General features: G+C 35.8%; 1 protein-coding gene across 2 annotated transcripts; it reads right to left on the bottom strand.

Annotated features, from left to right (window-relative positions):
• Positions 1-3,349: 3,349 nt before the first annotated feature.
• Positions 3,350-9,902, bottom strand: LOC108221958 (uncharacterized). Of its 2 annotated transcripts, XM_017395829.2 has the most exons (5): positions 8,765-9,899; positions 5,504-5,586; positions 4,416-4,527; positions 3,959-4,011; positions 3,350-3,690 (listed from the first exon to the last, which is right to left on the bottom strand). In XM_017395829.2, exons 1-5 carry the CDS (start codon positions 9,774-9,776, stop codon positions 3,547-3,549), a joined length of 1,404 nt encoding a protein of 467 aa, XP_017251318.1. In that variant the 5' UTR covers positions 9,777-9,899; the 3' UTR covers positions 3,350-3,546. The 2 variants fall into 2 exon arrangements, with proteins under 2 accessions (XP_017251318.1, XP_063949390.1); XM_064093320.1 differs by lacking the exons at positions 3,350-3,690; positions 3,959-4,011; positions 4,416-4,527; positions 5,504-5,586 and adding an exon at positions 5,633-5,806 and having other exon boundaries at positions 8,765-9,902.
• Positions 9,903-15,143: the final 5,241 nt, after the last annotated feature.

Below are 15,143 nucleotides of genomic sequence, written 5' to 3'. Positions count from 1 at the left end.
AAAGAACCCCTCATTTGCGACAAATACTGATGAAGTCTAAACATTGTTAAGACTGAGATATCAATTTAAAAACGGGGAGAAGTATGAGTTTGTGTTGACAGGGAGCAAAGATAATGGTAATTCCAGGGAACATCAGTTTATAATAATATACAGTTCGTCAAGTTTAAGTTCAATCTTAGAATTGTAGATTCCACTGTCTACTGAATATATTCCATAAACAACACCAAGGGCCCAAGATTTGTTTCTTAGTTATTTCAAGCTCAACTACATGAGAATGTGATCTTGCTGGGTCGAAACAATATATTATGATTTTCAATTTTTCATATTGTAGAGGCTTGGCATGTGTTATAGCGAAGATGTTGCATGTACATTTCATCCTATGTTTTTAGGGTTAATTATCAAGTTGGTCACTGAAGTGGGCTTAATGTATCAAGTTGGTCACTGAAGTGAAAACGGTATCAAGATGGTCACTGAAGTCACCGTAAATATCAAACAAGTACCTCGAAATATGAGTTCAACATTAAAAATATGATTTATGGAGTTTTACACATTATTTTTAAACGTTACCACAACCAACTAAAAGATTATGAAATCTAGTATTTATTATAATATATTTAGATTTTATCAAATTTATTTATTATTTATTTTTATTATATAGTTATTTTCTTTGTTTTAATTAAAAATAAATAATAAATAAACTTAATAAAATCTAAATATATTATCATAAATACTAGAAGTCGTAAACTTTTAGTTGGTTGTGATGACTTTCAAAAATAATCTGTAAAATTCTATAAATAATATTTTTACGGCTTGAAGTCATATTTCGGGGGACTTGTTTGATATTTATGGTGAGTTTAATGACCATCTTGATACCGTTTTCAGTTCAGTGACCAATTAGATAATTAACCCAATGTTTTTATAAAAGAGAGGCTTTGCACATTTCCTTTTCAATGATAAAAAATAATAAAATGACATTGTGTTTTAGGCTCTTTCAAGCTTTTCATTTCTAGAAATAAATTTATGTAACGTGGATCCTTGTTTCATGTCGCTATACTATTTAAATGTTATAATAAGCATAACATTTTTCAGTTGGGTGGTGTGGCAAAGGACTTGATTACTAGCAGCCAAGTTGATATGAGGGCGTCTTTAGATGCCATCATGGTCATATTGCAAAGCCATCCAATACCAGCTTCCTTGTAGCTTTCCAAACTCTCTGTGCCAATTGATGCTTTTAGAAATGCAGTAGTAGCTGAAGGATCTTGTCAAAGGTATGAGCATCCCACTTGCTCCTGTAGTGAACTTCAACAAAGTACTCTTTCAGCAATAAGACAAAATGAATTCTTAATATAGTAAGGACATGGTTCCTCGCTCAGAACTCAGCAATATGTTGTTTGTGGAGCTGGAGCTGCAGTTTCTATTTCCTATCTGGCTTGCCCAGCTTAATTGATGAATTGCAGGTCCGCTTTGGGCCGTATCTACAAATGCTGCTACGTTTGGTGTATTTGAAGGTCTAGAGCAATGCATAGAAGGAGTTTTTAAGGAATATCAAAGACATGATGCGGCTTTCTAAATTAAAAAGTACTTTTCTTATGATGTTCGTATGTCTAATAGTATGCAATCTCGATTGTAAATGGCTATAAAATTCCTAGATGATGTATGAATGTTATTGTTTATTTAATAAAGATGCAACTAAATTACATCATAGTCATTCTAATTTGATAGAAAATAAATTAGATTTGTATCTAGAGCATGCCTAAGGGCTATAAAGCTAGTTTCTAGAAATGCTTGAAATTTAAGAGAGAATAAATTTTATTAGAATTAGCAAGAGCTTGTTTGAAGTAAAACAGGGTCTCAGTTAGAAAACAGAAATATATAAATCCTAATATAGTAGGCATAGTAACAGTAACGGTTTGGCTAGTGTGTGCCCATGGGCACATGCTAAGCACTAACATTGATAAAAATGGAGGGTTTTGATTGGTGTGGTTGTTGTAACTGCAGGGGGGTCTATCATTATTAAAGAAGCTAAGCCAATAGAAACCCTCCAATTTCATAAATTTTGGTGCTTAATGTGTGCCCATGGGCACACCATAGAAAAACCGTAACAGTAATACCTACTTTGCACAATTCATTTCAATAAGACTCTGGTTTTTCTGCATTTCATCATCCATCTTTGACCAATTACAAGTTGTTCAATTAACTAAAAGAGCTCGTAGGAAGCTAAATAGGATCTGTGCGATCTACTATTTTCACATTTTTTGTTCCAAGCAGTGAACTATAATTAAATTGGCATAGTCTAAAAGGCTGACAATAGGTATAGGAATTATCTTCAGATTATTGGTCCAGATCCATCAATTGTTGTCAGCAATCTATCAGTGATTTTCTTCGGCCAGAAGTGAAAAATTCTAGAATTAGTCATTTTTTCCGCTGACAGACATTGTAACCCATGCGGGAAACACAACTCATGGATGACTGCATCAATTACTTACGATGATTGTCTCAATTGCTTGTCATGGATCCGGACTTCATTTCTACGACTCACTGCACAATAGGAGTTATGTAGATGGTTTAAGATAAAAGAGGACAAAAATGGGACGGTTAACGTCAGTAATTATTTATTTTTTTTAAAAAAAATCCCAAGATCTGCATTGCAGTGTGTTGAAGTTTGAGAACCTATTGATGTCGGTATTATATCACTGAAATTCCTTTTGCAATGTCTGGTGGACAATAAATTGCAGCAATGACATGTGTTAAGACTTTAAATTTTTAAAATTTTAAATTCAATCGCCATGTTAGTTACTATCAGCACTGCAATATGTTATGAATGAAGAACTAGTGGGACTAGGGAGCTGGAAAATCTTAGCAGTTGGGATGATACCCAAAATTACTCAAATTCACCCTTCAATCTAGATGGATGATTAAGCCACATCTAAAACAGGTTTGTTAAGCACAGATCATCTAATAATCCTTTGTCCGATGATGAACGGAAAAAATGTACATAATTTGACGATGTCCAACTTACAGACTCTCAACTTGCACCTACATCCGATGAGAAGTTATCATGACAAGATTCAATTCTCTCTACAGTCTTCTGCAACAAGATAATGGGACAGTTCAAGATTTCAATCTTAATAGTAGCTATAGCAAATAAGAAGAGTATTAGATTACAAGACAATACATGAGTTGGGCTGCCCCACACCAGATATTACAATATGATCATAATATTCAACTTGGTCTTACAATGATCATGTTCATGTTTCTTCTTTACACATTCGTGTTTTTACCCGCTACTGCTGTGGGCTTGACTGTGCAGCAATAGCCAAGAGCTTGCATAAAAATATAGAACTTTAGATTTAAGCAGTAAAAGATATATAGTTGCGATTATTATTGGTAGCGTTTGCTTTCAAAAAGGGTAACCTGAATTCAGGAAAAAGAGTTCTGATAAACAATATTAATACATCCTTCCACTCTTTTAATCGGGAAAGATGAAGAGATTTCCCTTCAAACAAAACAAAAAAAAAACTACAAAACACATGGATACAAGTTTGTCTAGTTCTTGTAATCTGGGTTGTCCCTTAGACCAAGTTTATCCAGCACAAAGCAGTATGAATCCCAGTCTGTCCTTCTGAGATACTTCAGCAATTTCTTCCTCTGTTGAACCATTGCTTGAAGTCCTTTTCTTGAATGCTTGTCCTATAAATTTTAAATTTCACAAAACCACTTTGTCAGCAAATGGACTGCATCTAAGGAAAAAGATAAGACTTTTTTTACAGAGTGCTCGTGGGCTGTGTGGAATACGGAGAACGTATGGCATAAATTTATCAACAAACAGCTTAGAATAATTCTCCATATTTAGAAAAATTGAGATCATGACATTAACCAAAAAGTACTTCTAAAAGAAATATTCACGGAGTGCTTGTATACTTCAATCAGAATGTAATTGCCGAAAGATGGAATTTACCTTCTTGTGCAGAGTTGAAGAGAGGTGTTTGATCTTAGTTGTGAGTTGTGCCACTGAAAAACAGCGCATTATTAGACATGACAAGCAATAGCTGATATTATGATAAGCATGCTTAATCAATAGCAAATGTCCTAATTAATCAACTAATTCAATATGAAGAGAGTAAAAAGCATTACTAAACAAATTCAGGAAAAGAGACTCTTAACTCCTTGCAATTCCCACATAAATAAAAGGACCAATCCAGGTTTGGGCACCTACGTGGTGATATAATGTTACTCGTAGAGTGACTACATATTTTTTCCCTCCAGCCCAATTTTCCTTTTATCCCCGTCTCAAGAAATTTTCCTCTATGTTTCTCTGAGTTTTCTTGTAGTGTCTTTTGGATGAATGATCTTGTATATATAAGATTTGAAAAATAATCATAGAAGCTACACAAGTATGATAAAGATGTTTTTACCTTGAACACGAGAAGACCCACAATCCGACTCTGACATTTTAAATTCATCTCTAACTCTTTTTAGCTCAATCTTCATTTTCTCTGCCGATGACATATTGTCTGGATGGAAATACTGTCAGCACACAAAAATGTTAGGACTCAACTATGATGTAACATTGTCAATATATAACAATTTTAAAAGGACAAAATAGTAGAATCACATGAAACGCACAGGCTGTAAGTAAAGGTAAGAAAAAAGGTATTTGTATGAAACTTATGCATTCAGGCTCTGAAGGGTTGGAAGTTATGGGACAGAGTGGGCATGAACTGAAAGCCATACTATTTTGCAGACATAGATTTTCATTCCTTTTCCTATCCAAGGAATTCTCACACAGCTTCAGAAATGAAAGCCCATTCCTTCATACTGCTACAGATGTCCTTCAAATACACTGTCATGAAAATTTTATCCCCTATACCTTCACTCTCTCCCCATCGTTGTTTTAATCTCCCATTCCCTTCACAGTTATATACCATAGCTACCATAAAAGGGAGACAACTATTTCTAACTCTTTCACTGTAATATTTGATGAATGTTGAAGCAAACAACAAAAAGATGTTTACATGTCGCTGGACTACAATTTTTCTTAATAATAGGAACACAGCGGCCTCTCTATGGCCTATGCAAACATCTTAGGCAAGTTTAAAAGAATATATGATTGCAGAGCAGTTAAATCGCATATATTCAACATTTTTATGATTGCAGAACATTTAAATTGCATATATTCTACATAAATGCAGAATATGATTGCAGAACATTTAAATTGCATATATTCTAAATGTTTATTGCTATTGCTTGTGTGAAATTCTAGGGAAGATGCAAGTTACAGATTACCTGGGCCATTCAATTAGAAAACTAAGATTTAGCTAGGTGAAGAAACTAAAGTAATAACAAGGGCCTTGGGCCTATTTAAGATTTTGCGCAATTAACAATGGGAGCCTGCACATTGTTTGTGCATAGGCTTTGGTACAGAACTAAAGCAGCATATATCTACCAAAACTTCATCAATTAACTGAAAAGACATAAAATTACACAAAACTACACTAATTACCTTCTCAACCAAATTTTCCTTTGGAGGCGACATCATATAATTTGGACTCCCACCAAGCTGGCCCAAGATATCAATCCTATGAACTGTGGGAGTCAACAACGAATGTTAATTATGGACAAATATGTAGCTCTCAAACATAAAAAACCATCACAGGAATAATTTCTAAACATGGAAGCAGAACACAGAGTTAGGAAAGAAGTGCAAATTTGAAGATAGGCATCAGGCAGTTTGGAAATATCATAGGCTCATTCAAATCCAAGAAAGACAAGATCATTGACATGTGGGAGAGGCTGTAAACTTTCCCTAATGAAAACAGCCATAATATCAGAAGAAATGAATACTTCAACAATTAGATTCAATTATATTAGATTAACATTAAGGACAGCAAAACCTTGTGGTACACATATCATTGGAATACAAACATCACAATTACATTTCTTGTTAATTTATCAGTGTATGGTTTATTGTAATTTCTCGTATAGTTAGAGCACTTAGATTTTAAAATATCATGTGGACTCTTCCTAAACTCAAGGGAGTACATTGCTTTTCTTGTGTAACCGGCACTCAACAATGAACACAAAGTTCTCTTCCACAGCTGAAAGTTCCAGAAAGTTTTTAGCAGCTGATTACATTATACTGCAATTTATAATACTTAAAACCAATAGAACTCTTATAATTTTCGCAGTCCTCAATATATTCATTATTATAAAGTCATGATGGGATCAGTTCTAGATTTTTGCATAATTCGAAGAAAACCGGTGTATAAATTTCTAATGTAAAACTGTTAGATAGGATATACAAATTGTTTAGACGGGGTATACAATGGGTAAAGTAAATTGTGTTGCTTTGATAAGAAGAGATGATTATAAACTGAGACACTAAGAGTTTGACAGAAATAATAGAGTACTGACACCCCATTAGACCACAAATAAATATAATTAAATTGTATTTATTATATAAGAATATTAATCATGACCTAAATGCCCCTTAAATATAACACAGAGAAAAAGAAAATAAAGCCATGCATATGTTGTGTATTAGTATAATTTTCTGATTCTAATCTAAAATTACAAACTATGCTTCTTGATGATTAAAGTATCTGCTTCAAATGGGATTCTCTGGGATCACAAGAATTTGGAAAATATTCGTACATGGACTAGTGGACAGCCACATATTGCTGTTGAAGGAAGAGGTATTAATATTTTCACCAGAGCCAAGGGGAATGTCTACATTATGAGGCTCAATCTCAGTGTATCACTGCCGGTTTTGCTTCAATAATAATCTTTGCGTACTGTGATGAATTCTTGTTTCACAGTCTTACCCCGGCAACCTCAAACTCAAACAGTTCCTGTCTGCAACACTAATCTTAAGAGCAATTTCTTGTTCCAAATCTAAGGCTAGCCAGTTGAGAGTTTTGTTTGACTGTCTAAGAATACGAACTATGTTGCTAGTAAAAGTCCTACAAAGATTACATCATTTAGCAATTCACACTCCAGTACAATTTGGTTTTAGGAAATTTAAAATATATTACCTCTAATTATCCAATATATGGACTCTGTGGGCTCTATGGGATTCAAATGATGTCCTACTATGGTTATATATGTCATTTTAATCATAGAATTGTAAAATTAACCATATTTAACTTTAAAGTTCAGTAAATTTAGAAATTGGGACATATTAATAATTACAATTATAAACAGAATATATTTATAAACCACTTTTTAGATTGGGACATATTAGGAAAAAAAACCTTTAATTTTATAAACTCGAGAGGTTTAGGGTTCTGATCTTAGCAACCACAAAATCCAACATGTTTCTTTTTTATAAAAAAGGTAGAGCATTCAGCTAAATACTTACAAGAAAATAAAAAAAAAATATTCTATTACAATAAAAGAGAGATGAAGATTCCCAAAATAATTATTACATAAAGTTTATTAAAAATTTCAAACTTTAACCATAAAGTACTTATAATTACACATAATAGCCATGTCGAAAAATTGCAAAGGTCTGTAGTAATGCGTTTTATAATTTATAAGGTGAAAAAGTAGAAGTAAAAGTTGGACTGAACAAAAATGAAAAAGGGAGAGAGAGAGAGAGAGAGAGAGAGAGAGAGAGAAGAAATATATCTCTCCGCGAGCAAGCAGTTTATTGAGCTAAGACTTAAAGGGTAGGCAGACGACATGCAAAAAGTACATAACACATATAAATCTAAATAAGTATGATACAGATAATCCATTTATTACACAGTTTATAAATTAGTATATTACACTGAAAACTGCTGTAGCATAGGAAACCTGTAGAATTTTGTATTTTTTATGTTTTGTTCTGCAAATTTGTTATTATTGTTGGAATTCCCTTTTGATTTAAAAATATATTACAAAAGTAAATACAACATTTACATACAATGCTAAAAACACATAAGCAACCACGCTATGTTTAAATTGGACATATAAGCAACCATACACTTGTAGGCTGTAGCAAAACATTTGTCGAAACTAAAGCAGCAAGATGAGAGGACCAAAACCAAGGGGCAATTAGTTCTGACTTTACTCAAATGATGAATTTACATGTAGGACATTGTTTTCTATTGAACATCATAATTACATTGCTTGTTATTAGATTGCAATTAGTTAATAGAATGCAACATCATATTTACATTTCTTGTTAAATCCACATAACAACATAATCCTGGAAGGCTAGAAAAAGATATAATGTACCAAAAGAGCACCTAATCCAAATATCCCTCTTGCTATACTTGAGGGAAAATACGATCAACATACTAAAACAGACTACATAAATCCTAACACACACGCTGCAAATCTATCATAGTAAATATGAGCCATTCCTTGCAATCTTACTCGTAGCAAATCACTTTCCAGAACATAACTATTCAAGGCATCAAAAGAATATAATACTCCCTCCGTCTCTAAATATTTTTCCTGTTTGTACTTTTCACATTTGCCAATACACACTTTTGATCGTTAATATTTTTCATTTCGTAGTAGCATTAAATATAAAAACTTCACCATATTAAAATACTCGTGAATACGAATTTAACAAGATCACTCATAATTATATTTAGTTTTATAGATTAGATGTAAATTAGTCATTTGTCTCAGGTTATGAACAGTACCGACATCACAAGCAGGAAAAGAAAAAAGAAACGGAGGGAGTAGGCTTCAATCCAATATGCCCCATTATAATAAATAATTAAAAAATAAATAAAACTAAATTTAGTATAAAACATGAAATCGAACTTACCAGTCGATTTTCTTTTTTCATCCATTGTCAACTTCTCAAGGCTTTCCCTTATATCCCTGTAAGCTCTAGGATCGGCCTCAGACTCCTTCTCTTCGACCTCTCTTAGCTTAATCAATCTCTCACTTAATTCTTTCAACGAAAACCATTTCCCCTTCTTCTCCTTGGCCTCCTCCGGCCTCAACTTCTTCAACTTGTTCCCTAAATCACCGTACGTGTACATCCTCAAAAACTTAGTCTTCATTTCCTCAGACTCGCCTTCTTTCTTCTTACTCCCTTCCTTCCCAAACACCTTAGCCGGTAACACACCCGTCCCTCCATAAACAGGCGGCGACGCAGGCCCAAACAAACTATCAGTCAACTTAGACCGGTTCCCCATCTCATTCCCCTTATTCACTTCCACAGGCCTATTCTTCTTAAGCTCCTTTATACTCTCACGAATCATATCGTACGACATTTTCCCCACTCCTCTCGACTCAGCATTACTCGACCCATCCCCTCTCGCCGCCACATTCTTATTATAAAGCTCCTGAAACGAAATTCCCGAAGACCGAGCCGGAGACGCAGACGGAAACTGCGCGTTCTGGACGCCAGAGGGCATCGGAGCCGCAGTCCGGTTACGAAACTCGGCCAGATTCTTCCTTATCTCATCGAACGATGCCGACTTCGTCGGCGGAGCTTGTGGCCGTTGGAACTGCGATTGAGTTTGTTGTGACCGTTGAAACGGATTCTGTTGAGTCTGTTGCAACGGAATACGAGGTTGTTGAGATTGTTGAGAAGTTTGTTTGAGACTTGATTTGAGGTCTTTGAAATACGAGGTGAAGGAAGGCTGTGACTGCGATTGGGGATCAGCAGACGGCGTCGTTTCGTCGTTGTCATTAGTAGGAGGTTGGGGAAATGAAGAAGAAGATGAGAAGAGCTTAATGGAGTTAGAGTTTCTGATGAGATTAGAATTTGTTGTTGTTGTTGTTGTTGTGTTTCGTTTGAGGTGAAGAGCAATTGCAGTTGCTGCCATTGGAGAGATGAGCAAGCTAAAACCCTAGGTTTCTGAACACTGTGTGTGTGATGTGGATGAACAAGAGATGATTCGGTCGACCCGATTCAATGGACCGGGTTCTATATTTCATTGGCTGGTTTATTTGTTTTTGAGTTATATAACCAGTTTTTTATTCCTGTATGTTGCTGTCTCCGAAACAGTTCCAAATGGATCTTGGTTACTGAGAATCGGTCCAATTCTGTAGGATATGATTGAGCCGAATTTAGGGCCCGACACTTTTTCCCCATCCGTGGTGTATAACGTATAAATTCTGGACTCGGACCGGAACATTGCAGCTTTACAGAAAATTTGATGTATGTCCTATTGGCCCAGGCCTTCTTATGATCAGGCCTCATTCTATTAGTTTTACCATCTTGCCTTTCTTATGTTATGATAATAGCTATATTTGTATTAAGAATGAGTCTGTTACAGTAGAAAATGGGGAAGAAGTAGAGAGAAACAAGAGAGAAAGAAATGAGACTACACAATAGCTACCCTTCTTCTCGAGCTAACCACTACTTATAACTGTTTTTCCCGCCCCAGTAACTAACTACGAGCCTGACAATTGCTTCCCCTAATAAAAAGCTTGTCCTCAAGCTTTGAATTGTGGAAACTGCCTTGAAATCATCCTGCAATCTTCCCATGAAGCTTCAGAAATGTCGAGATCTTTCCATTTAACCAGCCATTGCACCACGTTCTGTCCTCCCTTGCAGAGCTGTCTTCTCTGTAGTATTTTCTCAGGTGACAAAATCATTACATCATCCTGATCATACTCTGGTAACTTCCCTGGAGTTACTGGTGTCTGTCCTATATACTTTTTTAACAGTGACACATGAAACACAGGATGTATACGACAATAGTCAGGTAACTTGAGCTTATATGCCACCTCTCCTATCTTTTCTTCAACTTGAAACGGTCCAAAAAACCTTGCAGATAATTTCAGACAGGTTCTTGTGGCCACAGACTTCTGTCTGTATGGCTGTAACTTCAAAAACACCCATTCTCCCTTCTGGAATTGTCTTTCAATTCTTCTTTGATCTGCATAAAATTTCATCCGATGTTGAGCTTTACTGAGATTTTCCTTCAGCTGAGTCAAAATTTGAGCACGTTGTTCCAACAAATTCTGAGCTACTGGTATGATCATATCTTGTAAGTTTCCCATGTTGAGTGTGACTGGTTTAACTCCATATAAAGCTTCATAAGGAGTCATCTGCATACTGGTATGAAATGAGGTATTGTACCAGTATTCAGCCATTCCCAACCATTTCTTCCAAGTGCATGGTCTGTCCCCTGCAAAACACCTCAGATATGCTTCCAAGCACTGGTTAAGCCTTTCTGTTTGACCATCACTCTGAGGATGGTAAGCCGAAGTGAAATTCAACTTGACTCCTAATTTCTCAAATATTGAAGTCCAGAACTTGCTTGTAAAAATCCCGTCTCTGTCACAAACTATGATATCAGGCAGACCATGTAGTCGAAAAATTTGATCCAAGAATACATTTGCTATATCTTCTGCAGTAAAGGGGTGACTTAAAGCTATGAAATGACCATACTTTGACAGTCTGTCTACAATCACTAACACAGCATTGGATCCCTCAGATTCTGGCAATTTCTCCACAAAGTCCATTGAAATATTTTTCCAAGGTGTATTAGGTATTATCAAGGGTTGTAGAAGTCCTGGAGATAGAATATGCTCACTCTTAAATCTTTGACAAATTTCACATTCTTTAATTACAGCTTCTACTTCTTGTTTCATTCCAGGCCAGTAGAAAACAACTTTCAACCTTTGTAAGCAAGCATTCTGGCCAGAATGTCCTCCTAAGGAAGAGCTGTGTAAAGCTTCTATCACCTGTTTCCTTATTCCTCCAGTACAGCCTAAATAAATTTTTCCTTGTCTCTTTAAAATTCCTTGCACAAACTGAAACTCATTGTGGCTAGCAGGATCTAACAAAATCTCAGAAATTATCTTCTGGCAATCTGCATCCTGTTCATAGCTCTGCAAAACTTGCTGTATCCACACAAGCTGCAATTCTGATATAGCTGCAATTCTTGCCACATTTTCACTACTGACATCCACTCTGGACAAGGCATCAGCTTCAGTATTTTCAACTCCCTTTTTGTACTGAATATCATAATCCAATCCAAGTAATTTTGATAACCATTTGTACTGCAAAGAAGTGTGAAGAGGCTGCTCCAATAAGAATTTCAGGGATTGGTGATCTGTTCTTATAATAAAATGATGACCAACCAGGTAATGCCTCCATTTTGTTACTGCCAACACTAAAGCCAACAACTCTTTTTCATAAACAGAAAACCCCAAATTCTTTTTATTAAAAGATTTACTCAGATAAGAGATTGGCTTCCCTTGTTGCATTAGAACAGCTCCCATTCCAGTAGCACAAGCATCTGTTTCCACTATAAATGGTTCAGAAAAATTTGGCATTGCCAATACAGGGGCTTCACATAAGGCCTTTTTTAGATCATTGAAAGCAGTAGTAGCCTGATCACTCCATTGAAATCCCTCTTTCTTTAATAAATCTGTCAATGGCCTAGTAATCATCCCATAATTCCTGATAAATCTTCTATAGTATCCAGATAATCCCAAAAACCCTCTTAATGTTTTAACCGAGTCAGGTATTGGCCAGTTAACAACACTAGAAATTTTCTCAGGATCCATACTTACTCCCTTAGCAGAAATCAAGTGTCCTAAGTACTCCACAGAGTCAGCTGCAAATGTACACTTAGATCTCTTTGCATACAGTTCATTTTCTGCCAACAGTCTCAATACCACTTCTAAATGCTGCACATGAGCTTCTACACTAGGGCTGTATACCAGAATGTCATCAAAGAATACCAGCACAAACTTCCTTAAAAATGGCTTAAAAACCTGGTTCATTAGTGATTGAAATGTAGCAGGAGCATTTGTCAATCCAAATGGCATGACAACAAATTCAAAATGACCATGATGAGTTTGGAAAGCAGTTTTATAAGTGTCAGCTGGCTTTACTAAAATTTGGTGGTAGCCAGACCTTAGATCTAATTTTGTGAACACTGCTGCTCCATGTAATTCATCTAATAGTTCATCAATGTTAGGTATGGGAAACCTATCTTTAATGGTCAATTTGTTTAAATGCCTATAGTCAACACAAAACCTCCATGAATCATCTTTTTTCCTCACAAGTATCACAGGTGATGCAAAAGGACTATTGCTATTCTTAATGATTCCACTGTCCAACATCTGTTGTACCTGTACTTCAATCTCAGTTTTTTGTGAGTGTGGATACCTATATGGTTTTAGTTTAAAAGGTACAGATCCCTCCTCTAAAGGAATAACATGATCAACAGCTCTAGTTGGTGGAAGTCCCACTGGTATCTCAAATACTTTAACATACTTTTCAAGTAAGGAAGAGATTGGACCTGGTAATTCCTGTTGCACTTCTGTTGCACATAGTTTCTCCTGTATTCTTGCTTGAGATAAATTCTTATTCATGGTCTGCAGATCCTTGCCTCTGACCAATTGAATTGTTGCTTTTTCTACTCTTCCACTTAGCAACATTTGTGATCCTTCTTCAGATTCTGCATTCAATTTCAGATATAATTTCTTGAAATCAAATAAAATGGGACTGAATTGCTCCAACCAATCCACACCTAATATTAAATCCCAACCAGCAATATCAATTACTCTCAAATCAAATACAAATTCATATTGCTGTATTCTCCATTTCACTCTTGGTACATAAAATTCACTTACCACTTCTCTACCATCTGCCAATTTCACAGATATTCTCTCACATTTCCTCTTCTCCAAATTAAGCTTGTTAACTATCCTGTTATCAACAAAGCTTAATGTACTACCTGTGTCTGTCAACATTTTAACTTTCTGATTCTGGATTACCCCCTCTAGAGTAATTGTTTTCCTTGCCAATTTCTCAGATAAAGCATTCAGGGAAACCTCAGCTACCGTACCTTCATCCTCTTCCATCAAAACTTCAGCCAACAAATCACTTTCCCCCTCCTCCACCAACATAAATGTGTACTGCTGGTTCTTACATTGGTGACCCTGAGAGTATTTATCCCCACATTTATAACAGAGGTGATTATTCCTTCTGTACTGGAACTCTTCTGGGGAAATTTTCTTGAAATGATCCTTTGCTTTTCCTTCTTTTTCTTTACCAGAACTGTCTGCAACATTGCTCTTCTTATCATCCCCACTCCATTTAGTACTCACATTCACTTTCTTGGTATCAGATTTTTTAACCAAGATATCAACTGTTTGTTCTTGATATTGTGCTATTTCTATAGCATCTAACAATGTTCCTGGTTTCATCAGCCTCACCATTGGTTTCAATTCTCCTTTGAGCCCTGATATGAAACTGGAAATGAAATATTTCTCATCTAAATGAGGGTTCCTGCTTATGACTACTGATTTTAACTCTTCAAACCTTTCTACATAATCAAGAACTGTGCCATTTTGTGTTAAATGTATTAAACTCTTCCTGTTCATCTAACCCTCCTTTCTTTCCAAATCTTTTAGCCAAAGCCTCACAAAATTCAGACCAAGACACATTTTCTTGAACCAACTTAAAACTCTGGAACCACACATCTGCTTTACTTTCCAAGAACATTTCAACAAATTCCACCTTAGACTTGTCACTAACCTGGTTAATGAGAAAGAATTTGTTACACTTACGAATCCAAGCTCTGGGATCCTCACCATTGAAACTTGGAATCTCCATTCTTGGCTGCCTAAAATGCCACTTGAAAGAGCCATCCTCTCTATTCTGTGATTGACTCCCAGGATTTCGTAACAGAGGTGACTTATCAATGAACATTTCTCCATCACGACCTACTGTTCTTGCCAAATTGAGTCCCTTAAGAATCCCTCCCACCTTTGTCTGAATACGATCCTCCATTGTTGAATTATACAACTCAATCTTCGCATCACAATTTGTAACCAACGAAACCAATTGATCAATCTTGTTGATGATCTTCGACTCCATAGCCGTCGTAGTTTGCTCAATTTGTTTGTGACAAGCCGTACTGACATCTTGAATTCTACTTTCAATTTCTCGCCATGAATCCTCCGTTGATCGAGATCGTGTGCTCGTCATGATATGTCGGAGAATCTATCGATCTGATACCACTTGTTATGATAATAGCTATATTTGTATTAAGAATGAGTCTGTTACAGTAGAAAATGGGGAAGAAGTAGAGAGAAACAAGAGAGAAAGAAATGAGACTACACAATAGCTACCCTTCTTCTCGAGCTAACCACTACTTATAACTGTTTTTCCCGCCCCAGTAACTAACTACGAGCCTGACATCTTACTTGTCATGTGGGTCTAA

This window comes from Daucus carota, chromosome 5 (genome assembly GCF_001625215.2).
Source record: "Daucus carota subsp. sativus chromosome 5, DH1 v3.0, whole genome shotgun sequence".
NCBI classification, from domain to species: domain Eukaryota; kingdom Viridiplantae; phylum Streptophyta; class Magnoliopsida; order Apiales; family Apiaceae; genus Daucus; species Daucus carota.
The sequence above is the reverse complement of the archived record's forward strand: the minus strand, read 5'-3'. Positions and strand labels throughout refer to the sequence as shown.

What these genes read in the sequence shown, in the direction of transcription:
- LOC108221958 (XM_017395829.2), bottom strand. Translation starts at nt 9,776, where the DNA reads ATGGCAGCAACTGCAATTGCTCTTCACCTCAAACGAAACACAACAACA. An exon ending in TGAAAAAAGAAAATCGACTG is followed by an intron (nt 5,587 to 8,764) that starts GTAAGTTCGATT and finishes TGACTCCCACAG; the next exon opens with TTCATAGGATTGATATCTTG. An exon ending in AGGAAAATTTGGTTGAGAAG is followed by an intron (nt 4,528 to 5,503) that starts GTAATTAGTGTA and finishes GTGTGCTGACAG; the next exon opens with TATTTCCATCCAGACAATAT.